At 52.8% G+C, this 26762-nt stretch overlaps 1 protein-coding gene across 2 annotated transcripts; it reads left to right on the top strand.

Annotated features, from left to right (window-relative positions):
• On the top strand, positions 1 to 26762 carry SYNM (synemin). 2 transcript variants are annotated; one of them, XM_069559223.1, is made up of 5 exons: positions 1 to 960; positions 8721 to 8845; positions 18332 to 18396; positions 20629 to 23012; positions 23934 to 26762. In XM_069559223.1, exons 1-5 carry the CDS (start codon positions 151 to 153, stop codon positions 24270 to 24272), a joined length of 3723 nt encoding a protein of 1240 aa, XP_069415324.1. In that variant the 5' UTR covers positions 1 to 150; the 3' UTR covers positions 24273 to 26762. The 2 variants fall into 2 exon arrangements, with proteins under 2 accessions (XP_069415324.1, XP_069415323.1); XM_069559222.1 differs by having other exon boundaries at positions 20629 to 26762.

The raw sequence follows: 26762 nt of genomic DNA, 5'->3' as shown, positions 1-26762 counted from the left end.
CGCCGGGCGGACCAGGAGCCGCGGCGCGCCGGCTCGCGCCACAGTCTGCGGGCCTCCGGAGCGGCGGCGGGGCCGGGGCGGCGCGGCGGGCGGGACAAGACCGGGTTCGGAGGGAAGCAGGCGGCCGGGGGAGCCCCGCACCCCAGCAAGATGCTGTCCTGGCGGCTTCACACGGGTCCTGAGAAGGCCGAGCTGCAGGAGCTCAACGCCCGGCTGTACGACTACGTGTGCCGGGTGCGGGAGCTGGAGCGAGAGAACCTGCTCCTGGAGGAGGAGCTGCGCGGCCGGCGCGGCCAAGAAGGGCTGTGGGCCGAGGCGGAGGCCCGCTGCGCGGAGGAGGCGCGCGGCCTGCGGCGGCAGCTGGACGAGCTGAGCTGGGCCACGGCTCTGGCGGAGGGCGAGCGGGACGCCCTGCGGCGCGAGCTGCGGGAGCTGCAGCTGCTGGGCGAGGAGGCGCGCGCCGCCCGCGGCCGCCTGGACGCCGAGCTCGACTCGCAGCGCCGCGAGCTGCAGGAGGAGCTGGCCGCGCGCGCCGCCCTCGAGGCGCTGCTGGGCCGCCTGCAGGCCGAGCGCCGCGGCCTGGACGCGGCCCGCGAGCGCGACGTGCGGGAGCTTCGCTCGCGCGCCGCCGCCCTGACCTTGCGCTACCGCGGCCGCGTCGCCGGCCCTGCCGCGCCCCCGCCGCGCCTGCGGGAGCTGCACGAGGACTGCGCGCTGCTGGTGGCCGAGGCCTGGCGGGAGACCGTGCAGCAGTACGAGGACGAGGTGCGCGAGCTGGAGGAGGCGCTGCGGCGCGGCCGGGAGAGCCGGCGCGAGGCCGAGGAGGAGGCGCGGCTGTGCGCGCGGGAGGCGGAGGACCTGCGGCGCGAGGTGCTCGAGCTGGAGCAGCTGCGGGCGCTGCTGGAGGAGGAGCTGCTGCGGGTCCGCGAGGCGTCCGAGCTGCAGGCCGAGGAGCGGCAGGTCGGTGAGCCGGAACGCCCCCACTCCGGCCCCGGGCGCCCGGCGGGTGGCGGGTCCCCGGACGGCGCCGCATTCACGCCGGGCGCGGCGTCCCCGCCGGGCGGGCCCGGCCCAGGGGCTGGCCCTGGGGACCCCGGCGCCGAAGGGACCGCCCGACTCCGCGGCGCGGCCTCAGGATCCCCCGCTGGACGTGGAGTGCGGCGCGGTGGCTCTTCGTGCCCAGGGGCGGGGTCCTGCCCCGCTTGTCAGTTCTGTAGCCCTCGGCGGGCCTGGGTGCATCCTGACCAGTGACTCCCTAGACTCCAGGTTCTCTTTGCTATTTCCTGTACTTTAGGGACCAAGTTGACTTTAAAGTCGACCAGGAAGCCCCCCAGAGTGACTTCCAGAGGTGACACCTCCTTCCTCCTCAGGCCCCAGCGTTGCGAGGTTTCTAGGCAATGCCAAGCCGTTATCCTGAGTCGTTCAAAGTGGCAGCACCGTTGCACAGTAGGACGCCTTTGGGGAAAGCGTAAATTGTCTTCCAAATCGGGTTTTTATTTTGCCAGAATGGTTTCCCTGTGGGAAGCAGCTGGTCGGGGCTCCCTGGGCCGCCACCGCCTTGTTTGTTTTTGGGAGGGGCAGCGATCTTAATGAAGAGAACTTGATCAGAGATGTTTTCCTCACAGTACATGCTGATGCCAGATCTCTGGGTAGAAGCTGGGTTAAGGCAGGTGTCTGGCAGGATGTTATTACAAGTGCAGGTACTATAAACAGTTTCTCATCCAGAGAAGGGAAGCTCAGGCTTCTCAGACTGACAGGGTGACACCTGTGACTGGTTTATAACCTGCACACCCAGCCCAGTCTGCGGTTAGCCCCGATTCTCCCCAGACTGCGCTAGAATGACAGTTTAAGACGCATCCACACAAAATCAGAAATACCTGGAAGGAAACCATTTATAGCTTCAGGTTAACAGTTTGTGTTGGGGTGATTTTGTGCCTTTTAAAAAACAGAAGTGAAGGAAGTAAAGGAAGCAGCTGTGGTCCTTAGCACTGCCCTGGGGCTTCCCTCGTCAAAGAGCTGGAGTCTGGATGGCAAATCTTGAAGTACCCAGTTGTTTGGAACTTAGTCTTTTGAATCGTGGGTTTTTAAGCCTTTGCGTCATGGTTTGCAAAAGCCTCCTGCCAGGGTTGTAGCTGGGGTGAGGACAGGGAGTAGCGAAGTGTGTGCTGGTTTCCAGAACTTACTCTGCACTACCGAGCTTCCCTTTCCAGTGACGGTGGCCAGGGATACCAGTTCCAGAGGGCCCTATGTTCTGTGTTGAGTGAAAGCTAGAAAGTATCTTTAACGTAGGCTTTCATGGAGCTTTTAACCAAAGGGAAGTGTCTGCCAAGCTCCCTGCCTACTGAACCCCTTTGTAGGGAACCCCTGCTACATGTCAAGGGTCCCTGCTGTGCCAGCAGCCTTGGAAAAGCCTTCTTTTGAGGCGTGTTTCATGGGCTCAATCCTCACCATTCATTTCCAGTCATAGCCCACTGGGCTCATTTTGGACCTGGGAGCTCTGGTTTCAGTGTTCCTTTTAGCAGCAGAACCCTTTCGCTCCCTGTTACTCCTAAGTGTGCCCCCAGATATGAAACAGATAGAAGCAGAGTTCCTCTGATTCCAGTAGAGGTGGGTACTTGACATGCAGTTCAGATTACCTTCTTTGACACTGGGACTCCAGGGCCCTTCCCTGGGGTCACACCTGACCCAGAACCAGGACCCCACTGTCCTGCCCAGTAGTACTTCTCTTATTGGAATTTGCTTCATTCCACTAAAGTAAAGATGAAGGAAAATGTCGATAAGGACTTGCAGGCTTTATCGTACTGTGTATTTCCTTACTCATACCCTGAATCTTTCATCAGTTAGCTTAAAGCAACTATATTTCAAGTTGCATTCCAAAAGACTCTCAACACCAAGCATTAGTGTTTTATTTTTAAGGAGTGTAGAAATGCTAGAAATTTTGTTTAAGAGTGAGTATTGATGATTTAACCCCAAGCTCCTGACGTCTTCAAATTCTAAAGAAGCTACCCTGGGGAGACTGGAAATAGAAGACCTGACTTAACTAATTTACTGTAATAAAAGTTTCATTATTAAGAATTAGCTTCTTGTATGCTGGGTGCCACAGGTACGAAGCCCATCACATGTGTTTTCACTTTCAGTCCTCATGCCAGTCTTAGGAAGTGGGTACCAATATTTGCCCCATCTTGCAGATGATGAAACTGAGGCCCATAGGTCACCCAGTTAGTAAGTAGCTAAGCCTGGATTTGATTGCAGCTTCATTACTTGAGCAACTAACCACTGGGCAGTATTCCCTCTCTGCTGTCTGTTCTGTTAAAATGGACTTGAAACCAGTGTTCATTCTGCTTTCATACAGTGGTGACCCCTGTTCTTCCTAAGGACTAGCACAGAGGTGCCTGTTAATCTACGGTTCTAAAATGCTTTCAGACCCTTCCAGCTGGCGGCTGTCAGAATAGTTTTAGAGTTAAGTCATTCATTTACTTTCTTCTGTTTCCCGAATGGTTTAATGGAAACCCCTATTTGGAGGCAGGAACCCCCACACAGTATCCAGGCTCTGGGCTGCATCTGCAGCTCGAGGGGAAGGCTGCTCGCCAGGCCTCCCTGGGGAAAGTGGGCTTTCCCAGATGGCCTACGTGCCTTAGGCCTGTCTGGTAGGCCCCTTGCCTCAGATTTGCCGGAGAAGTTTGATGAACTGACCTCCACGTCCCCAGCATTTGTGTACAGTTCAGGTTTCTTGAAGCTTCCCAGGTGGTGTGGTGGTGAAGAAGCCGCCTGCCAACGCAGGAGATGTAAGATATACGGGTTTGATCCCTGGGTTGAGAAGATCCCCTGGAGAAGGAAATGGCAACCCACTCCAGTATTCTTGCCTGGAAAATTCCATGGACAGGGGAGCCTGGCGGGCTACAGTTCATGGGGCCACAAAGAGTTGGTCACAACTGAGCGACTGAGCACAGATCACTTGAACCCGGCCTCCCAGTCTGCAGGAAGGGACTTCAGGCAAAAACTGGAAGACGTTTGTGATTTACTCCAGCCTTACCCATAAACACAGAGATTTTGGCTTGTGAAAGTGTGCTTTTAGCCTCGAGGCCTGCCCTGGACTGCTTACACAACCGCCGAGGTGTGAATGACTGAGAACTTTCTTTTGATTGTAATGGAGTCAGTTTAGCTGCCCTGCTTCGGTCTCATTTCTGGCTCTGCCATGTTTGTGTCTCCGTTTCCCCATCTGTGAGCTAGGGGTGATGAAAGTAGCCCACATTGAGCACATAGTGTGCCAAGCTGGCCTCTAAAGTCCTGGGGGTACAGCAGGGAACATAACAGACTCAACAGACGAGACCTTGACCCTCACAGGTCTGGATGTGGAAGCAGTGTGGTGTTCAGGGGCGGGTGTGGCCGGGGCGCGTGCGGGAGCGGGAGGGGGCCACCGCAGGCCCTGGGCTTCCGCTCTGAGCCTGCGGAAGGCCGCTGGAGGGCTCTGTGCAGAGATGAGTGGTGACCTGTGTCGTTTCATGGAGTCTCCTTGGCTGCTGTGTTGCACATGACTTCTTGGCAAAGCAGTTTGTGCGTGCTAAGTCGCATTGGTCGTTTCCAACTCTTTGTGACCCCGTGGACTGTAGCAGAGAAATTTAATTATTGTTAAAATGCTTAGAAAAAAAATATCAGACACATTCAGTGCTCTAACTGCAAATCTGCTAAGCAGGTCGAGATCTCCGAGCCGTGCCAAAGAGGTAACACAAAAATTCTCTCCCTCCCAGAACAGTTCTGCACCCCGCAAAATAAGAGGAGGAAAATCAGACTGTAAGTTGAGATAAGTGCAGTTCCAACCACACAGGTGCGAGCAGGGCGATCTCTTTCTGAGACCTTGCCATCAAGACAGGAGGTGCTGAAGGACTGGGCCATGGGCAGCAGCGAAGGGCAGAGGTCGGACTTCACCCTGAAGTTGAAGCCCATAGGCTTTGCAGATGGATTGGACATGGTGGGAGAGAGGGGGAAATCAAGTTCCTCTCCAGGGCTTGGGGCCAGAGGAGCTGGAGGAATGGGGTTGGTGCAGGAAGGCAGGCTTGGGTGGGAGGGCAGAGTTGGGTTTGAAATGCCTCTGAGATAGCCACCTGCTCTCATAACATAAAATGATGAGCCTGGAGTTCAGAATGTAGCCTGGGTCAGAGCAGCAAATACTTAGCATCTAGTCAATGCATTGTTATTAACACTTACTTTTCGTTTTTGCATCTAAATGAGGTTATCACAGTATTTAAATTCCCTCTAGCTCCAACATTCAAGGTGACCTTTGCACGCTCTTCCCCTTGTGTCTGGGTGACGCGCTTAGCTAGGAGCCGCTCAAGTTGGGTGAAGAGAAAGGAGAATTCTTTGGACACTGAGTGCAGCATGCTTTCCCTTGTGTAGTTTGCATTTCATCATCTGTTGTGAGGCACCCAGAAGTTCTCTAAAATAGCAACTGAAAAGGTGACCTTTTTCCCCAGCTCTTGTATCACTCGGCAAAACTGCTCTGCCTGGGTTAGAATTCACTGCTGCGAGTCAGGCTCAAGTGCCTTTGCCTGGCCCAGTGTCTGAAAACTTCTGGAGACCTGGAGGCCAAGTATGACACATTATTCAACCAGCAGGATGGGTTACAATTCCTGTGGAGACTGCTGGGAGCCAGTAATTCTTACGTTTCCTGCTCCCAAAAGTCAATGAGTTTTCCTTTGACAGTTTAGGAAGACTTGACTCACATGGGAATGTGGTTGGAACTGCTCTTATTGTAACTTAAACACAGTTTGATTTTCCCTCTATTTTGTAGGGGTACAGAACTGTTCTGGGCCCCTGGGAGGGAGAAGAATCTTCGTGCCACCTCCTTGGCATGGCTGGGAGATCTTGACTTGCCTAGGAGGTTGTGGTTAGAGAATTGAATATGTCTGGTTCTTTTCCTAAGCATTTTAGCAATAATTGAACTTCTCTGCAAAGACCTTACTATATGTCATCAAATTTTAATATTTAGGTAGAATTTTCTCTAGTAGGAAGGATTCATATACTTATGTTTACACAGCATTTCATACTGTAACCTTGTACCTGAGTTTATACTTCGTCTAAAATGGGGGAACATGGGGTTTTAACACTGAGACTTAGCTATAGAATACGTGAATGTCACGTGTGACCAAATTCTGGTAGCTGTCACTTAAATCAAGACTGGCCAATGGTCTGCTTTGATGAACCTCTTCACCTGTTTATAATGCCAGTTTTGGAGGATGTTTACACTTACCCACCCTCAGTTCAGTTCAGTTCTGTCGCTCAGTCGTGTCCGACTCTTTGCGACCCCACGAATCGCAGCACGCCAGGCCTCCCTGTCCATCACCAACTCCCGGAGTTCACTCAGACTTATGTCCATCGAGTCACTGATGCCATCCAGCCATCTCATCCTCGGTCGTCCCCTTGTCCTCCTGCCCCCAATCCCTCACAGCATCACGGTCTTTTCCAAAGAGTCAACTCTTCGCATGAGGTGGCCAAAGTACTGGAGCTTCAGCTACAGCATCATTCCTTCCAAAGAAATCCCAGGGCTGATCTCCTTCAGAATGGACTGGTTGGATCTCCTTGCAGTCCAAGGGACTCTCAAGAGTCTTCTCCAACACCACAGTTCAAAAGCATCAATTCTTCAGTGCTCAGCCTTCTTCACAGTCCAACTCTCACATCCATACATGACTACAGGAAAAACCATAGCCTTGACTAGATGGACCTTTGTTGGCAAAGTAATGTCTCTGCTTTTCAATATGATACTACCTAGTGGGAAATGGCAACCCACTCCAGTGTTCTTGCCTGGAGAATCCCAGGGACGGCGGAGCCTGGTGGGCTGCTGTCTATGGGGTCGCACAGAGTCGGACATGAATGAAGCGATGCAGTAGCAGCAGCGCTTCTTAAATTTACTGCTTTGCTTAAAAATTATTCTTTCGCTTTCAAAGCGAAGTAGCTTCAGTGTTTGTTTTAGCTTTATATAGACGAAAAGAACATGCAGCAATTATTAGTTTGGATGTATAGAACTGCTATGAGAGGCAGAATCATTTACATGCTGGTCATGCTTGGTGAATCCAGTGTGAGACCTTAGTTGCATAGACTCTGTATTGATTTCGGACGGTAAGCATGTTGCCAGGTGCCTTTGATGGAGGGATAATGTGATAAATGAAAATAGATTTCCTTCTCCCAATAGCCTTACAATTTTTAAATTCCATAAAGATAACTGTCTAAGAATGTAAGCTTTTTAGTTAATTGTATTCAGAAATCATTGCAAACCAGAAGGTAAAGTATGTAGACTTACTCAAAGTTCTAAGTATTTGTTCAGCTAATTATTCCCCAGCATAACTATAAAACGCTATGTAAAACTGTTAATGCAGAGCAGTGCAAAACTGGGAAATGGTGTAAATGAAACCATTGTGTTTATTAAAATATATTGTCGATTTAAACTGGTACATTTTGAGGAAGTAATATTACCTTGGTCATTTCATTTCAAATCCGGTTCACCAGTTGTGTGTTGTATGACTCATGTTAAGGACATTTTTCTAGAGACGGGGATGGGGGAGGCAGGGGCGTGGGGAGTGCAGGAGGCAGCGCCCTGAGATGTCTCCCAGCCGGCGGACACGGACAGATGCAATTAACCCCGCGGGAGCGGAACTGCCATGGGGACAATGTGAACACGTGCCTGGGAGCTCTTATTAACCATGTGCTATGAGAATGTCTAGTCCAGGCTGTGGTTTTTCCATTGGTCATGTATGGATGTGAGAGCTGGACTGTGAAGAAAGCTGAGTGCCGAAGAATTGATGCTTTTGAACCGTGGTGTTGGAGAAGACTCTTGAGAGTCCCTTGGACTGCAAGGAGACCCAACCAGTCCATCCTAAAGGAGATCAGTCCTGGGTGTTCATTGGAAGGAATGATGCTAAAGCTGAAACTCCAGTACTCTGGCCACCTCATGTGAAGAGTTGACTCCTTGGAAAAGACTCTGATGCTGGGAGGGATTGGGGGCAGGAGGAGAAGGGGACGACAGAGGATGAGATGGCTGGATGGCATCACTGACTTGATGGATGTAAGTCTGAGTGAACTCCAGGAGTTGGTGATGGACAGGGAGGCCTGGCGTGCTGCAATTCATGGGGTCGCAAAGAATCAGACACGACTGAGCGACTGAACTGAACTGAATGAGAACAGTCATGAAGGTTTATATCCAGGTCTGACATTTGACATTTATGCTGTGAATATTTTCTTGTCAAATTAATGTAACTTTTCTCCCAGATAGTTTTAAAGTAGCTTGTCTACGTGAAGCAAAGAAGTCTGTATCAGCTTATATAACTGGGCAAATTGTGAGTGTGGGGGAAATTCTGTTTCAGATCTGAGTGACTTCTGTTTTAAATATAGTAAAATCCCTGCTTTCTAGTTTTGGCTTATTTTAAATAGTATCTTACTTCGCCAGTGTTAGTGTATTTATTTACCTATGCTGACTGATGTCTAAGGTGTAGAAATGCTTTACAAGCTTTATTATTAGGGAGTATGAACAGAAAATTCTGTGTGCTAATCACATCTTCTTTAAGTGATTAAAAAAAAAAAAAAAACTTTTCCAGGTGGGAGAAATACAGTATTTAAAAATTGTCCTTGCAAGGACTGTTTTTAATAAATCTGGAAATTTGTCATCTCTTTCTGTGTTGGACTCTGCAGAGCTCCAGCCTCCTGACCCCCAAAACTTCTGTTCTCTTTAGAGAGAGATCGCCTACCTGGAGGATGAGAAGGCAGCCCTCACCTTGGCCATGGCTGACCGGCTGCGGGACTACCAGGAGCTCGTGCAGGTGAAGACTGGCCTCAGCCTGGAGGTGGCAACCTACAGGTAAGGGCACTGCACTGAGCACTTTAAAGCCCCTGCAGGCTCTGTGCAGTGCGGTGGCTTTGTCACAGCAAGGAGCAGCCCCCAGGGTGGCCAAGCCAGGTGTCCAGAGCCAGAGCGGGGAGGGGGGCAGGGCCCCACTCAGATCACAGAACGGGCACCCCCTGGTGCTGGGAGTAGCTGAGTTTTGCCCCCTTGCCTGCCCTTTGCATGTCTAGGGAACCAGTGAAGAGCTCTATACATGCCAGCTCCCTGATCCTAGGGATTAGGTACCGTGTTAGTTACAGACCTAGAAAGGAGAGGACCAGGACTCGGACCCAGAAAGTCTGAGTCCATCTGCCAGTTGTGCTGTTGGTTCAAACCCCGGGGCTCTAACTCTGTCTCCAGGGGTTCATCCTTCAAGAAACTCATCTCTGCCCGAAGATCAGCAGGTGCCTGGCTTTGTTTATGAAGATGTTGACTTGAATTCGATCGACCCAGATGAAACAGTCACGGAGCCCTCAGAGGGGCGGAGGCTGTGGCCTCCCTGGCATGACCTGTGGGTCACAGAATGGTGCTTGCCCTTAGTGCCCACCTCCTGTCCCCAGGGGTGAGCCATCACTGGCTGAGGTGGCACCTCACACCCCCTGCAGCTTTCCTAAGCAATGAGGACTGGACCGGGGGGCCCAGATTGCAGATGCTTATAGTGGAAGGACTTTCAGGGACCCAGGCACCCCACTTGTGAGATGACTGTGATTACTGAGCCCTCACTGCCTGCCTGATGCAGTGCTGAGTCCTTTGAGGTTGCTCACTGCCTGTGTTGCCTTTCAGGTGGTGGATGCCATACACCTCTTTTGCACGTGGGGGAAGGGTCTAGAAGCAGGCATCCAGGCTGGTGTGGGGCCTGTGCCGTACCCACCAAGCCGTGTAAAGTGGACTCGATGCCCGCTGACTCATGGTTGCTGTGAGCGTGAATCAGTCATGGGTGTGGGTGAGCTTTGGAGCCTTGGTCCTGGCTGATCCCAGGAGGCCTGGTCGTCAGTGCTATCATCGTCAGCAGATGGGCAAGTTAGACCTGGAGCAGGGAGGAGGGGACCGAGGTCCACCACCCCCCACTTTCCGGGCTGGGGCACGTGGCCGGGACGGAGCCCAGCCCGGATCAGCACGCCCTGGGGGCTGCCTGTGGGGTCTCCTGATCTTACCCTCACTCTGAACATCAGAGCGACCTGGCTGCTCTGATGTGCATTTAGAAGCAGCTTTCTTTCCCACGAGTGTAAGCTGGGCGTCCACACTGGAGCCTGGGGCCAGCCTCAGCGATTCTTCACTATCTGGAAGACCTGCCTCAGCCAGCCTTTGGCCGGGGCTCTTGTTAGCATCGGTGAAGAGAGAGCAGGCTGTCGGGCAGGCCCTGGGCAGGACCCACAGAGGTCACTAAGAGGCCAGGCCTGCCCACGGGCACGGACCCTCCACCTGAATTGAGGGATGGTCCCGGGGCCAAGCTGGTGGGGGAGTCAGGGCACCAGGGAGGGCAGAGGCGATACTTGCCAGTCTGTTTCCCAAGGTCCATCTCCCCACGTTCTCCTCAGAAACCTCATGGGGTGAGTGCTGCAAAATCAGATCAGCAGGCTGTTCAAACACATGCTGAGTGAGATAAGCTAAACTTTACTAAGAAGGAAAACATCAAAGTAGTTGGGCTTTGTTTGGGGGAGGGAAGCATTAATTAGGGTTTTTGTCACTTGTCAGTGACAGAAGCCCTTCTCAGACTGGCTCAAGTCAAAGGAGGCTCTTGCTCCTCACAAAACGGATAAAAGCCCTCCCCCAGCACAGTGGGTTCGGTGCCTGGGTGGCGCTGCTGGTGGTCTGGCCCTGTGTCTCTGGCCCCTTCCTTGCTCTGCCCCCACCATGGCAGGAAGGCGCCCAGAGGCTGCAGGCTCTCATCCCTGCAGCCCCCACATGCGTGGGCAGAGGAGGGGCACCTTTCCCAGCAGGATTCCCGGGGCCCCTCTGGCTCTGCTGGGCCCCATGCCTGCCCTTGGCCTGAGGAACAGAGTGCTCGGAGGGGTCACCTTCCCCAAGTCCCCCAGGCTGAGACGGAGTGGAGGCCCAGCCTTCCAGGGCAGACGCTGGGCTGCCTAGAAAACCCACACCTGTGCCGTGTTAGGTGAGGCCTGGTTTTGAGGGAGTCTTTTCTCTACAGAGCGTGTTGGATCTTCCTGTTTCCTTTCTGTAAAAGTCCAGAGACTCTGACTTTACGCCTCATCTTTCCGGGGTTTTGCGTCCTGTCCCCACTTCCCTGTCGTGGGAAGTCAGCGCCTACAGGTGGGCCTCTTGCCTGAGAGGTCAGGGCCTCCCCTTCCTGGGAGGTGTTTGCAACTCTCCCAGCTCAGCTTTCCTCAAGGCTTAGCGTGTTTTTAGCTTTTCTCTTGGTGGTAGTTGAACTTTTTTCGCTCACATCCGCAGGGACAGAGTTCACTCCTGTCTGTGGCTGGGCATCCGTTTTTCTCACCCATTAGGAACTGACGTGGCCGTCTCCTAGGAGTGTAGGAGGCATCAGTCCTTCCCAGGAAGTGGGTGACTGATGTCACTGTGCCTTTCTGAAGGCCAGGTGAACTTGGGGGAGATGGGGAGCCCGGCCCCCAGGGCTCAGCTCTGAGACCGGAGCCACCTACAGACCTGGAGGGCATGCAGGCAGCTGAATCTGACTGTTCCCTTGTAGCAGCCCAGAGCCTGGCATTTCCCATTACTGCTAAGTGTCCTGAAGATAAATCCTTGTCGTGTCTCATGTGACTGTCTCGGTACTTTGTGCTCCTGCCCAAATTCTGAGCCTAGGTCCGAAAACTCTTCACAAGTGCCCGTTTGGTCTTTATGAACCTTGACTCGCCGTCCCTGGGAGGTTGATCTTCCCTCTGCTGCCTCCCGGAGGGCGGCGGGGACCACGGTGCTGGGGCCTGCGCCACACGGCTGCTCGCCGCCCCGTGCAGGGGGCTGAGGTGGGCGACGGCTGCAGCCAGCGTTGCTCCGCCCCACGGCTGGACTGTTCCCCGTCGCGGCCGCCCCCCAGCGCTGCTCATCAACCATCACCCTGACCACACGCTTCCCACGGGAGGGGCGGGCTGGTCTCCGGGAAGCTGGAAGTGCAGCCCAGCGTGGCTGACTCTGCACTGTGTGGAGGCCAGCTCTTAAGTGCCGTGAACCCTTCCAAACCCAGGTGTCTGACCCTTTCCAGTAACCTTCACCGTGAAGAAGAAACGATAAAATAATAACAGAGTGGTATAACGCATAATTAATAGATACAAGCTTATAGTTTATAGCCTTCCTGCTGGTTCAGTGGTAAAAGAATCTTCCTGAAACCTGACCTGGGTTTGATCCCTGGGTTGGGAAGACCCTCTGGAGGAGGAAATGGCAACCCACTAGTGGGCAGGAGCCCCGGGCTGGGCCGGGCCGGGCCGAGGCTGCCGTGAGAAGGAGGCAGGTGGGCATGGCTGCGCTCGCTCTCGTCTGCCTGTCGCAGGTCGTGTCGTGCGCGGCAGGAGATGCTTGTCCACCATCACACTGAAGGGGAGTGTTTGTTTACAAGGGGCTGAGAGACGGTGGGGAGATGCTCAGAAACAGGCAAGGGCTTGGTTCTAGGCCGCGTCTGCACGTGGGCGTCACCCAGAGAAACTGATGAAGCGGCGGCTCCTGGGCCCAGTCCTAGATGTTCCCGTTACCTGGTGCCAGGTGGGCCCAAGCGTGGTCGTGCTTCAGCTGCAAGGGTGGTTGCCAGGTGCACCCAGGGCAGAGAAGCGCTGTTCCGGGGCCCTGCTCATGCAGGCCTGCAGACCTGCAGTGTTGGCGTCACACGGCACCTCAAGCTTCTGGGACGCTTTGGGCCCACCCTGATCAGAGTTTCCTGTGACAGGATCCCAGGTGACCTGTCCCCACACTGCTGTCTGCAGAGACCCCCGGCAGCATCCAGAAAGCTCTAAGCCTGTCTCCCAGCAGGCTGGAGGACAGGACAAAGGATGGGCAGTCCTAGCGAGGGGCTGCTGGAGCATGCAGAGCTGGCTTCCTGGAAGAGACAGCGCTGAGTCTTACAGGGAGGGCAGCCAGGAAGAGACCATGAGGAAAGGGCCTTTCAGGCCAAGGGGGCAGCTAAGCAAGGACCTGAGGACTGAGCTAACGTGTCTGTAGCAAGGCCAAGCATTTGGGCAGCTTGGTTTTAGGGGCTGTCCACGGAGGAGCACATGTGATGGGTGGGTAAGAACCTCGCCTGTGAAGCTGTGTTCTGTGAGCTGGGGTCTGCGCACTCCGGCTGTTCTGGAGACGGTCCGCATGCAGGGTATGATGCCTGCTCAGGGGGGGTCACAAGGGTGCAGCCGGGTGCTGAGGATAAGGCCACGTGGACAGAGGTAGCCTCCTACACCACGGGACATAAGACACGTTCCCGAGTGCAGGGCTTCTGGAGTCAGAAGGGAGTTGTGAGAATCAGGGGAAGTTTCTCGAGGGAGGTGACGTTGATCTGGGTCTTGGAGGATGGCAGAGGTTTGAACGTCATATGCAGAAGAGGGGGAGGTGGGGGGGGTGTCACGGGAAGAGGGAGACGTGTGTTTTGGTGAAAAGTCAAAGAAGATGTTAAAATAATAGAATGCACCTTCCAAGAAAATACTGCAAGTGGGTTCCCGCTGGTGATAGGGTCTGGTACTGATGGTTCAGAGAGGGAATGGTGAGCTTCAGGCCAGGGTAGCCTGAGAGCTTTTCAAGGTTTGTGGGATTTGAGTTGGGCCTTGAAGGGTAGGGAAAGGGGGATAGGAATACGACAGTATTCAGAACCCACCATGTCCTGAGCCCCTTGCTGCTGATATAAAGATCAGGCCGACAAGCTACAAATTGAGAATTTGTAGAAACACAGTTGAAAAATAGAGAATCCCCCCTCCCCACCCACCGCACCAAGAGAGGACAGAACCCCATCATTAGGGGTAGGCTGTTAGAAAACATATTGGGGGGTGGGGGAAGATAGTCAAAGTTGAAACAAAAGATGCAGAACTACCCAGAGTAAGCTGAGTCCAGAAATGACAAAACAGGGTAAGTAGGGCACCCTCTTGGATTTCTGATCCGGGGTACAGATGATGAAATCTCCATCAGAATTTACAAAGAGGCTTTGTTTTTTATGTTTTGGGAGTGGAGAGTATAACAGTTCAAAGTTTCCCCTGGAAAAATGGAGAGCAGGGCCAAAGGATTTCTCAAACACTAAAGGTAGTCTTGCCTGGCCAGATACTGAAGTGTAGTGCAAAGATTTCCTGTCTGGGGACTTCATGGCAAAGTCCTTTAGGGTCTTTGTGTTGATGTGTCTGTGTTGGGGGAGGATGTTCATACAGAACTCCCTTTATCTGATCTCAGTGGGCCGACGCGGTGGGTTTTAACTGAGAATATCCAGTGTCTTGGTTTATAATACAGATAGCGCCTAATGCTGGTAATTTTATCATTTTAATGATGTTTCTGGCTGCTCCATTATTTTTAAGACCACCTATACCATTTTATGTATTTGTTCAAAGGAAAACATTTCTTGGAAATTCTCAAGTTCTTGGATAAATATATTTTGTTGTTTTAAAAGTTGAATCCTGCTTTGGGAAAACTTATAAAAATGTGTAATGCTGAGACTTATCTGCCTATAAGGTGAAAAACCTGAAATTAAAATCTTGTAGTTTTAAGGATAGACAATTAGGATCAAGGATCAACGGATGCAGCTGGGCATTAGCCCCACATCATTGTGTAAATGAATTAGCCCTCAGTTAACCGTGGCTTTAGGTAATCCAGAATCTCTTCCCTTCTTGAATTATTTTCATTAATGGAAAATGGGCTTTTTTCTGAGGCCAGTAGAAAATGATGTAGGTGACGGGGATGGCTGACCTTTACTGAGCGCGTGTTCTGTGATAGCCATTGTTGCGAGAACTTTCTAGTCACTTTATTAATTAGCACCATAAACCTCTCGTCTGTTGATTAGCACCGCAAACAGTGCTCCTTGTTTCAGAAATGCAGAAGCTGAGCCACAGAGGGTTGAGCAGCTTGCCGGAGTCACAGGGCTAGGAAGTGGCAGGGTTTGAATCCAGGCAACCTGATTCTGGAAGTTTCTCTGCTCACCACTCCCTGTGCTTTCTCTTCTCTGCTTTATTCCTAATCTTGTTTTTTGCCTCCGTTTTTTTTTTCTTTTTCTGTGTCTGGATTTGACAGACTTTCCATGTGTGCGTTCACCCCGAGCGCAGAGGCGATGGCCAGAGGCGCCTGGCACCACTGCCTGCCTGTGGCCTTTCACCCGCCTGTGTCAGGGGCTGCTGCTGCTGCTAAGTCGCTTCAGTCGGGCTGACTCTGTGCGGCCCCATAGACGGCAGCCCACCAGGCCCGCCCCCGCCCCCGCCCCCAGTCCCTGGGATTCTCCAGGCAAGAACACTGGGGGAGACCTTTGCAAATCCAATGGCGATGCGTGTCCTACAGATGGACTTCCGCCCCCCTCTCCTCCCTTACCCTCTGGTCCCCAGTCCCTATCTAGAGTGGCAGGCGGTCCCCTAGCCTCTTTGGAGCTGGGGGGCAGGGAAGCGCCTTCTCCCAGCCCCTCCCCTCCTCCCGCCCCCACCACGGGTGCTTTGTCAGGAAGCGCCTGGGGAACCATCTCTCCACCAGGACCGGGGACCGGGCAGGCTCCCCCCAGGCTGCTTCTGGAAACAGCTTCTGCCTCCCGGACTCTTCTCCCTGCCTGGTGGGCATGCAGGGCGGCCAGCAGCGTGTGTGCCCTGGGCTGTCTGCAGGGTCGCCGCCCAGCGGGGAACCATTGTCGGCCCCCGCGGGGGTCTGTCAGTGCCCCTGCATCAGTGCTCGCTTCACCCACGGGCCTGTCTCAGCGGCCTCAGCGAGGCCGCGGACCTGGTTTCCCCACACACGTGTGCTTGTTTTCTTGCCCCTCGAGGCTGCCAACCTGAGGGCCTTATGAAACGCTCACTAATAGCCCATGATTCAGGCGGTTGGCATCTCTCAGCAGCACGGTGGCTCTGGCCAGCTTTATTCCTCCGCTCCCAAAATAACCGGAGAATGCTTGACCTGCTTCTTAAAGCTGTACAACTCTATTCCTTAAAAACCATTCCTTTGAAAGCTTTGGAGGGGCCGACCCTTCGTGGCCTTGCCCCGCGGTTTTGGGTCTTCCTATGCCGTAGTCCTGTGGGCAGCACTGAAGGCGGGGCGCCGCGTGTCTGGGGGGCTTCACGGGGGCGGGGCGCCGCGTGTCTGGAGGGCTTCACGGGGGCGGGGCGCCGCATGTCTGGGGGGCTTCACAGAGCCATGGGTTCAGCACCAGCGGCCCCGCCTGTGAGGCCCGTGCTGGGCGGCTGGGAGGAACAAGGTGAGGCCCACTGGTTGGGCCAGCCGCCGGGAGGGGTGTTGCTGCGGGCCTGAGTCCTCGGGGGTGTCCTTTCCCTCGGGGCCTTGTGACTGAAATCACAAGCGATGTTGGCTGTGCTTTCATTAGTGTGGTCTGGAGGCTCTGCCGTAGGGGGTTCGATCGACAGTGTGTGTGAGACGGTACCATCTCTGCACCCGCAAGGAGGCCCAGGTGGCTTGCAGGGCAGCCGAGGGCCCACGCCGCCTGGCCCCCGTCTCAGCCGGTCTGCTCACCGTCGGCCAGGTACGCACAGTCGGCCCAGCGGGTTGGGGAGACAGACGGCAGGGTCGGAGCCGTCTTAAGGCTGGCAAAGGCCTTGGGGGCGGGAATGTTAGGGCTCTATCACCCCTTGAGGTCTGGTGCCCCCCCTAGGAACCGCACCGACTTAGGGTCCTGCACTCTAGAAGTCTGGTGATGAGTTGTGTTTTCCCCGAAAGAGGAACAAAGTCGTGGCCCTGTGAGGGAGAAGGAAGGTGTTTTTCCCGCAGGGGCATCTTTATCCCGAGCACCCTGCCCGCCTGTCATCTCTTCTCTGCTGGCCGGGACACGCTGCAGGCCCTTTCTGCCTGCTGTGGGCAGCCAGTGAGAGCACCTTGTGGTACCCGGGGCTTCCTCCTGAGCAGGTGGAGGAAAGAGCTGAAATAGGCCTTGGCTTCTCGGCAGCTCCCACACCCCCGCCGTGGCCCCTTGGCTATAGGACGCTGCCTTTCTTGCTGGTGCCATCCCGGGTGCACCCCCCACAGGCTGACTTTCCCGTCAGCGTGTGCCTTTTTATCCTGTAGGGACCTCGGCATTTTCTATTTGTGTTCGGGGAACCCAACACGCTGGGTCAGGAGGGTGTGGGATTAGCGGGCCAGTGTTTGGTTTCCTGGCTCTCCGGGTGTGGAGCGGGAGGCTCTGGGCGTGGCCCCGGGACGTCCGACGAGCCCTCCTGCGCACATCTGGACTGGCACTCCTCGCCCTCATCTCTGCTTCTCCCGAGGCTGCGGGCTGGGGGGCTCCTGCCCTCTTCCCAGCGTACCAGCGGGGCTCTCGCATGTGTGGGAATCACTGCCTTTGAATCCGTGCAAACAGGACTTGGCACTGCTCTGCCTGACCCCAGAGTCCCCGCTGGCGGCCCTCCCCTCTTTGGCTGCCCGGCTGTCAGTGGTCAGTCAGTATTTCCAAGTGGGCTCCACTTCTGCTTGCCCTTTGCCCTATGCAGTGTATTTCTTGGAACTGACTTGGTGACCTCACACGTTGCCCTGGCAACTGAACAACTGTTGTGCCCAGAGCAGCCTGCATCCTAGGGTCTCGGGGCCCTGGGTCTGGCTGAACCACTGTGGAGCACAGAGGCCACGAGGCCTGCGTCTGCTCTCTCTTCAGGGCTTCGAGTCCTAGACGTGGATAACGGTGAAGACTCGACAGTTTTACACTTTTGGAGTTAGGCATGGCCAAAGAACCCCCGAGTCTAGTGCTTTCTGCCATGTTTATCAGAGGAGGCAGCTGGATGCTGCCTGGAAATGAGGCCCTGGGGGCTGTGGTGGAGGGGGCGTCTGAAGCTCTTCTTTCTCCTTTTCTGCCTGCCCCTTCCATCTCTCCTCTGTTGTTTTCGTCTCTAAGATGTCCCCATGGAACACAGTTGGAAAAGTGCACATGCAGTCCGACTGGCTTGTTTACAGACAAGTGTCAGCCCTTTCTCTGCCCCTAGTTAACTCCTGACCTGTGACTCCAGGGAGACCCCGGTGGGGTAGTAGTAACTGTTCTGGGGCTCTGTGGCCCGGGGTGGCCTGCCAGGCATGGGCCTCTCCCCACTCCCCAGGGAAGCCAGGTCCCCGGCCTCCCCTCCTGGGTCCACATCCCTCTGTCTCCCCCTCCTCCTCGCCCTGGGTTTGGAGGGGCTTTCTAGAAGGCCTTGGCTCTCCAGCCCTTCTGGAGGCCCGGCCCCTTTGTTCATTTGGCTGATAGGTGCTCTCGAGCCAGGTCTGGCGTGGTCTTGCATGCCCTGTGGCATCTGCAGACCGGTGACCCTGCGCCAGTGTGTCATCGACCCGATCCACAGCTTACAGAGGCACTTCTCATCTTCTATATCCTAATGAGCTTTTTAAAAATAATTTTTACAGAGCCTTACTGGAAGGAGAGAGTAATCCGGAGATACTGATTGAGTGCATTGAAAACATGCCACAAGGTAAATATAAGGGAAGCTTATCATTTAACGTAAAGATGCTGTCCATCTGCGCAGGTTTACTCTATGGATAAAGAGTAAAGTATCATTTATCGGGAAGAGTTGGGGTTAGATAAGAGTTTTCAGATAACTGTCATTCATACCTCTCAAGTACCAAATAGAATTTACTTTCGTTTCAATGGCTTGGGGTAAAGAATCTGCCTGTAATGCAGGAGACACGGGAGGTGTGGGTTTGATCCCTGGGTTGGGAAGATCCCCTGGAGAAGGAAATGGCAACCCACTCCAGTATTCTTGCCTGGGAAATCTCATGGACAGAGGCGCCTGGTGGGCTATAGTCCAAACAGTCACAAAGAGTTAGACATAACTGAGTGATTAAGCACGCATGCGCACGCACACACACACGCATACACACAGTTTCAATAATATGCAAATGAGATTGTATAGGAAAGGGCTTCATTAACTCATTTTCATCTAGTTAGTGTTTTGAGGGTTCTTCCCACCCAGTTTGGTGAGGGAGGAGAGGGCTGATGGAGAGCCAGTGAGAAGGTGGAGATGGATTTGCTCATCACACCCTTTGGAGGGAACATCCTTTACAGAGCAAAAACGTACAGCCTTAACACCGGCCCAGGGAGGTATTCCTTTGTCCAGCAGGCTCAGCACTGGAAGTTGCGAGCAGAGGTAAAAGGATTATACCGTTTCTACCAGCCTTTGTCCATGTGGGCAGCTCAGGGCAATGCAAGCAGCAGTGTCAGCTAGTGCCCTGAGGTTGACCTCTGTCCAGGCCAAAAGCCGCAGCACAAAGCCCAAACTTCCTGTGGCTGCAGAGCCGACTATTAGAGACTTGGTGTTCATTAGAAAGACCCAGAGAAGCTGCAGATAACTAAGAAAAAGAAAACTTCCCTGGACCTGTACAACCTTTAAGAGCTTGCTTTCTTGAGCGAGGGCAGAGTCCATTAGGTACAATGTGTTGGGTGTACACCCTACTCTGTAGTTCAGTTCCATGAGTATTGTCATGTTCAGGATCATGGTGTTGGGCATACATGTATGTATTGGTTACCACTTTCAGGAGAGTGTTTGCTTATAGTAGCCAATCTGTATAGGTGGTAGATTAAAAAAAAACACAACTACCACCTCCATCTTTATTTTTCAAAAGCAACATCCCAGATTAGATACTTCACAGGATGATAGGTCACTGGGTTCAGAATAATTTTGGTTCCAGTCACCTCTGATTGGATGGAATTTGGTCTTAGACAATGTCCAGCAAGTTTGCTTTTGAATTTGAGAGGAAGCTGGTTGGCTGCAGTGGGGAGACGCAGAGGATGAGAAGGCTCTGTCCAGATCAGCAGATGGGTATGGGGTAGGCATGAGGGGGTACCCCCAAGGTAGATGGTCCTGCTGGCCAGGCTACATTCCTACCACCAGCAGCCACCCCTAACTAAGAGCAGTTACCCTGGGGTGTGTGGCCATCCCCAAGGGTAGCATCTCTGTGGATGGGCCAGAGCAAAGGAGGAAGCCCCAGTCAGCCTCCCATGACATTAAGACAGATTGTAGTAGTGGTGACTAGCTAGCTTCCTGCTTTGGCACCTTTTCAAATGAGAAAAAAGAAAAAAAGTATAAAAGTCGAATCAAGAAGTTTTTTAAAAAGTTAAATTCTTCAGTATTTGTTGACCCAACATGGAAATCAGTGAAGGAAAAAAAAGAGCAGAGTAAAAGGTGGTGGGGTAATACCATTCAATGTTTAAGAGTTATATACTCTATCTTTGGTAATTATGAAGCTCTTCTCTGCTCATCAGTAAAAAAAAAGTTACCTCAACAAAGTGGAAATGAAGAATTCCAAACTGTGAAATTTCTGCCACATAATCATGGGGTCGCAAAGAGTTGGACACAACTGAGCAACTGAACTGAACTGAACTGAAATACACCCCTAACCTCATTGGCACAAGGTGCCATGCTTTATGATCACGTTTGATATATTTAAGATGGATGAGTATTTTAAGATCAGTATTTGGAGAAAAGTGTTGTGTGGAAGCATTTGTAGAGCTGTATTTTATTGTCCTGGGATTCTTTAAACTCCCAGAAAAAGTAATTTGGGAACCGAACATATCTCATTTATAATGACCCTTCTGTGGTAATGGTATATATTATGACGGGATAAGATCTTATCTGTAGTGATGCTTTTAAGATGAAAAAAGGTAATGATGACTATCATTTTAATGTACTGTTCAATTTCTACAGAATTCAGAGACAAGTCCTATCACTACACCACCTCAGTATTACAGAAAGAAAATGAGAGAAATCTGTTTCCAAGGCAAAAAGCACCTCCTGCGAGCTTCCGGCAGAGCCTGGCGCCGCGCTCTCAGCCACCCGTCGGGAACGATGCCAGAAGAGACGTGCTGGGCTCCGGATACTCTTCCTTCACCACTGCCTGGCGGGAGAACGCGTACCAGAAAACTGCCAGCGGTCAGACCAACTTCGGAACGGTCTCTCCAACCCCCGGTCTTTTAAGAAATACTGAAGCTCAAGTGAAAACATTCCCTGAGAGGCCAAGAACCGAAGGAACAAAGCCTTCACCCACTAGTTCAGCCAAAGAGTCCTCCGCGGCCGCAGAGCCCTACCGAGAACGCCGGGCCAAGATGGCTGCAGCCGCGTCCGAGGGCACGTGGTCAAATGAGAGGACCGTCATTTGGGGAAAGAAAACGGAAGCTAAAGCCACAAAAGAGCAGGAGAGAAACAGACCAGGAACCATTCAAACAAAGCGAGAAGAGAAGATGTTCGATTCCAAAGAGAAGGCTTCAGAGGAGAGAAACTTAAGGTGGGAAGAACTGACAAAGTTAGATAAAGAAGCAAGAGAGAGAGAAAGCGAGCAGATGAGGGAAAAGGCCAGAGAGAAGGAGTCGCTGAAGGAGGAAAGTGTGAAGGGGAGAGAGATACCGATCAGGCTAGAGGTGTCCCAGGACAGCACAGCAAAGGTGGCCCCCCAGGGTCTCCAGACACCCCTAAAGGAGGATGCTGGTGACGGGACAGGGAGAGGGGTGGAAACCAGAGAGGAGGCCGGGTGTACGCTGGGCGCCAGCGACACCACAGCCTCTCTGAAAGGCGGTTCCATGACTGAAACCATAGCTGAGAACATCGTTTCCAGTATCCTGAAGCAGTTTACCCACTCTCCTGAGGCAGAAGCGTCCACTGAGTCTTTTCCAGACACAAAAGTCACTTATGTGGAAAGGAAGGAAGTTCCCGGTGACAGAAAAGCAAAGACTGAGATAGTCGTGGAGTCGAAACTGACTGAAGAGATCGACATTTCGGATGAAGCTGGCTTGGACTACCTGTTAAGCAAGGATGCTAAAGAGGTGGAGCTGAAAGGAAAATCGGCGGAGCGTTTGATCGGAGACGTGATCCGTCTCGGTCTGAAGGGGAGAGAAGGGCGAGCAAAAGTCGTCAACGTGGAAATCATCGAGGAGCCCATGAGCTATGTCAGCAGTGAGAAGGAAGATGAGTTTTCTACCCCGTTCGAAGTGGAGGAGGTCGACGACGTGTCTCCGGGCTCCAGGGGGCTTGTGGAGGAGAGAGAGGAGGCGGTTTACAGGGAATCAGATGTCACGTGCTCAGGGGACGCAGGTCAGGAGGCCAGGCGGCCCCAGGAGAGCGTAACTCACGTGGAAGAAGTGACGGAGGCAGGTGACTTGGAGGGAGAGCAGAGTTACTTTGTGTCGACTCCGGACGAACACCCTGGGGCCCATGAGCGAGAAGAAGGCTCCGTGTATGGGCAGATCCACATTGAAGAGGAATCCACCATCAGGTACTCCTGGCAGGATGAGATTGTGCCGGGGTCTCGGAGAAGAGTGTGGAGGGACAATGTCCCAGGAGAGAAGGTCGTGAAACCGGTGGATGTTCCAGAAGCGTCTCTGGAGGGGGACACAGCATCTGGTCCCTGGAAAGAACAAACTAGAAGTGGCGAGTTTCATGCCAAGCCCATAGTCATTGAGAAGGAAATCAAAATACCCCAAGAGTTCCACACATCCATTAAGGAAGGCTCCAAGGAGCCCAGGCACCAGCTGGTGGAGGTGATCGAGCAGCTGGAGGAGAACCTTCCGGAGCGCATGAAGGAAGAGCTGTCTGCCCTCACCAGAGAGGGCCAGGGTGGGCCTGCGGGTGTTTCGTTTGATGTGAAGAAAGTCCAGAGCGCGGGCAGCGGGGCCGTGACCCTAGTGGCCGAAGTCAACCTCTCACAGACGGTGGACGCCGACCAGTTAGACCTGGAGGAGCTGAGCAGGGACGAAGCGGGGGAGATCGAGAAGGCCGTGGAGTCGGTGGTGCGAGACAGCCTGGCACGGCGGCGCAGCCCAGGCCCGGGCAGCCCGGTAGCGGAGGCTGGCCGTGGCTTCAGGCGCTGGGCCACCCAAGAGCTCTACAGCGCTTCCACGGGGGAGGCCGAGGCGGGCCCGGCCTCGCCCCCAGGCCCCGTGTCGGCCACCGTGGAAGTCACCAGCCCCACGGGCTTTGTCCACGCTCACGTGCTGGAGGACGTCAACCAGTCTGGGGGGCGCGTCCAGATAGCGTCCCCTGGAACGTGGAGGACTGAGCAGGTCTCTGTCGAAGGCCGCGCCGCCCAGGCGGTGGAGGTAAGTGCAGAGGGCGAGGCGAGTTGGGCAGCGGGCTCGGCGGGAGCCAGCTGGTCTGCCAGGCTCTTTACTTTGGGTGCCCGTCAGAGCCCAGTGTCCACAGAAGTCATCTTCCCAGGGCCTGATGCCGCCTGTCCCGAGGCCAGGGCCATAGAAGAGCCTGGCCCTGCAGAGCTACCCACAGAGCCTCCCAGATCTGGGAGGCACAGCCCATTTGGCTCCCAACAGTTTTATGCTCAGAGGGAAGTTATTTTCCAGGCCCCCGTTTCTGGGGTGGGGAAGGCAGGTGACTCTTCTCAAGCAGAAGAGTCAGTGGACACCCAGACTTCCATAAAGCACCTTCGATTAGGCACTCGGGAGGGGCTTAGTGAGCAGATCCAGCTCACAGGCCCCCTCTCAGGCACAGTGGAGTTGGGCGTCAGGGAGGCTTCTGTACTCATGGAAGCGTGGTCAGGGGACGGCAAGTCCATCCAGCATGTCACCATCGGGCCTCAGAGGCATCAAACAACCGAGCTGATCGTTCCCCCGCCCTTGGAATTTAGCGACTCAGAAAGCAGCACCCACAGAGAGGGCTCGGCAGACGAGACCCTGGCCACCCGTAGTTACACTGTGGGTCGGAACATCCTGATGACTGAAAAGAGCACCTTCCAAAGGGTTGTTTCCGAGTCTCCCCAGGAAGCTAGTGCAGGAGACATGTCAGGGAATCAAGTGACATCAGGTGTGAGCAGATCCTTCAGGCATATTCAGCTGGGTCCCACGGAAGCCAAGACCTCTGAACACATTGTCTTCCACGGACCCATTTCCAAAACCTTTGCACTTGCTGGTTCGGTAGACTCCCCTGAAGTAGGCGAGGTTGCAGACAGTGGCAGAACACTAAGGCATGTTGCCCTGGGGCCCAAAGAAACTTCGTTTACCTTTCAGATGGACGTGAGTAACGTAGAGGCGACCCCCCGCTGGACACAAGAGGCCAGAGTCCTCTTCCCTTCAGGGACGGAAGCAGAACCTCCTAGTGTGTCTGAGCCTGGTGCTTGGAGAGATGCCAGCAGTAGGAATGACCTGGCAGCCGGCGTGAGCTTTCAGGGCTCTGCTGGGGACAGACACCAGGCCCCCGGGGAAAGGGGCAAGGAGCAGGCTGAATTTGATAAGACGGTGCAGCTGCAGAGGATGGTAGACCAGAGGTCAGTGATTTCAGACGAAAAGAAGGTTGCCCTCCTCTATCTAGACAGTCAGGAGGAGGAAAATGAGGGACACTGGTTTTGATAAACAGATATTTGATTTAAAATGCCATCTTGTTTGGTAAAATACCAACACACAAAGGCCTTTAAGGGAGGGTGGTGAACTCTTTATTAAAACCTCCCCCTTTTTTTACTTCGAGTACTCCAAGCAGTGTCTTTTTACTTTATAATCTGTAAAGATTTCAAACTAATTCGTGCCTTAAAAGGCATTGGAATTTTATTGAGTTGGGACTTTGACAAGAAATACTTTTATCTTTTTAGTCTTAAAAGTTCCTTTTTCTGGAGTTTTCTTTCCACTCCTAGGGATGATTTCTCCCATTTTTGCACCTGGTCACAGAAGTGCCTGGCATATGTTTGAAAGTCTAATTGCCTAGGTAAGACACCTAAATGGCAATGGGATTAAAGTAATATATTTAAGAGTAAATTTTATTCACATGTGCTAACATGAAATAGTAAACTAACATTTTAAGGGAAAAATGAATTCATTTGTCCATTTACAAAGTCTTTTCAAAAAGAAACCATAGGATATAAGCAGATTGAAAAAAACGAAATGATTTCATCGTAGGAAAAAGTTACTCATCTTAGAGTTAAATTCATTTTAAGACTTGAATGAATTGCCTTCTTTGTGCACAACTTTAAAAAATATAGTATTTTATCTATGGAGAAGACAGCTCCAGCCTCCTGCAGTGGATCAGATCAGCACACTTGCTACATTTGCACAAACTCCTGGAACCCTGCACTGGGTCCAGGTGGGGGCAGGGAGTTGGGGAAGGATTACTGGGAACGGCTTATAATACCAGCTTTTCGTGGTACTAGGTCATTAAGTAGTGCACAGTCTAAATACTCTTTTTGGTTTTAACAAGTTCTGGAGTAGCCAGCCCCTACCAGAGTGTACTTGAGCTTTTCTGCACCTTAGCCTATAGCATCTAAACTTTTAATTTTGCTGGTGGGAGGTAGACGCTGAAGACAATAGAAAGGAAGCTGAAACGCATACTTGCGGGGTGGTCACGCACAGTACGGCACAGTACCGTTGGAAGCCCAGGTGGGTTGTGCCTCCCAAAGAAGCCCCTCCCAATCCACTGATGATGGGGGTGGAGGCCTTTCTGAGCACAAAGGGTTCGAGATGGAAGACGGCAACCAACCTCAGGGAGGTTTTTGCACTTTAGACAGAAGTCATGACCGTTGGGTGTTTTTTTCCGGGGAAACAAATGATACATTAAACAGAATAAGATGTTTTGGGGAAGGAACTGGGTGCTTCTGTTGCCACCCAGCCCAGAAGCACCCAGGAGGGGCCCCTGGAGCAAGCAAAGGCCCTACTCTCCCAGGCCACAGAGTATAGCCCTGCAGATACACACCACTGAATTGAAGATACTAGAATGGGTGTGCTCTGTCTGGTGTGTTTTGCACAAAGGTATTGTTCTTAAAGCTTGCTTCTTTAAAGCTGTAGCGTCACATAAAAATAGTATCTCTAGCAGCACAGTATTATTTTAACCCAAACTAGTTTCTTTCACTTAATGTTGTCTAAACCGTACCTCCCCCTAACACAGTAGCACAGACCTAACTGCCTGTAGCGCATTGAGGAATGATGATCCCAGCTTTGCCATCCTCAGGCGGGACGTGGCTACTGGGGCAGTTATGGAAGTTGAGGGTCTTCCCTCTGGCTTTCAGAGGATGGCCCTCAACCTCCACAGAACACATCTCAGCTGCCAGGAATGGCTACAGCAGGTAGTTTAGAGAGTGTGTTTTCCTAATCAGGAAGTGGAGGAGCATGACAGTACAGCTTTCAGGATGATCTATTTTTAAAGCACCGTGAAGCAGGGCATGGAAGGAAAGTTGATTTGAATTGCAAGTGTCAACTTTTGTTGTTGCCAGATGAACTGGTGATTGTCAGAAACTGTCAGGGGAGGTGACGGCTTTTCCAACAAAGACTCCTCATTTCTAATATAAAGAGTTGGTTTTATGTTGATTGTAATTGGTAATGGTATTTGTATAGGTTATTTATTGTTGAGAACTGGTCAAGGTGACAGCCGATTGTCTGATGGCAAGACAGACTGATGATGGGGGGTGTCTGTTATGTGTGTCTTAAGTGTGGGCTGAGCTCAATGTCACTCTCCTAGCTTGTGACCCTGGGATGAGTGCTGAGGTGAATAGATTTTTAATGTCCTGACCCACCTCCATTGGAAAATAAGTGTCTTAGGTCTTAATTTGTATCTCCATGTTGGAGTGCACATCTTCAAGAAGTATCCTGTCAAGAGTGTTTGCCAACATGGAGTCATGAGCTGTGGTTGGTTACTAAGTCTCTGCAACAGCTCAGAGCAGGGCGTGCCCTTGACCCTGTGACAGGTCACCCCGTGGTTCCATGTCCTTTAAAACCAGAGACAATAGTAGTCAGCTTTAGGTGAGAGAGGGTGAGGACACAGCCAGCCCTTTCGCATTTATTATCGTGTAGACAAAATGGTGTTAATGGGATGTTTCTCACCTCCCCACTGGTTGTTTGGATATTGTTTGTTTAAAG

Source organism: Ovis canadensis, chromosome 18, assembly GCF_042477335.2.
Source record: "Ovis canadensis isolate MfBH-ARS-UI-01 breed Bighorn chromosome 18, ARS-UI_OviCan_v2, whole genome shotgun sequence".
Lineage (NCBI taxonomy): Eukaryota > Metazoa > Chordata > Mammalia > Artiodactyla > Bovidae > Ovis > Ovis canadensis.
The sequence above is the reverse complement of the archived record's forward strand: the minus strand, read 5'-3'. Positions and strand labels throughout refer to the sequence as shown.

Coding starts and splice junctions, on each gene's coding strand:
- SYNM (XM_069559222.1), top strand. CDS start 151: ATGCTGTCCTGGCGGCTTCACACGGGTCCTGAGAAGGCCGAGCTGCAG. Junction 8,846..18,331: donor CTGGAGGTGGCAACCTACAG/GTAAGGGCACTG, acceptor TAATTTTTACAG/AGCCTTACTGGAAGGAGAGA. Junction 18,397..20,628: donor CATTGAAAACATGCCACAAG/GTAAATATAAGG, acceptor CAATTTCTACAG/AATTCAGAGACAAGTCCTAT.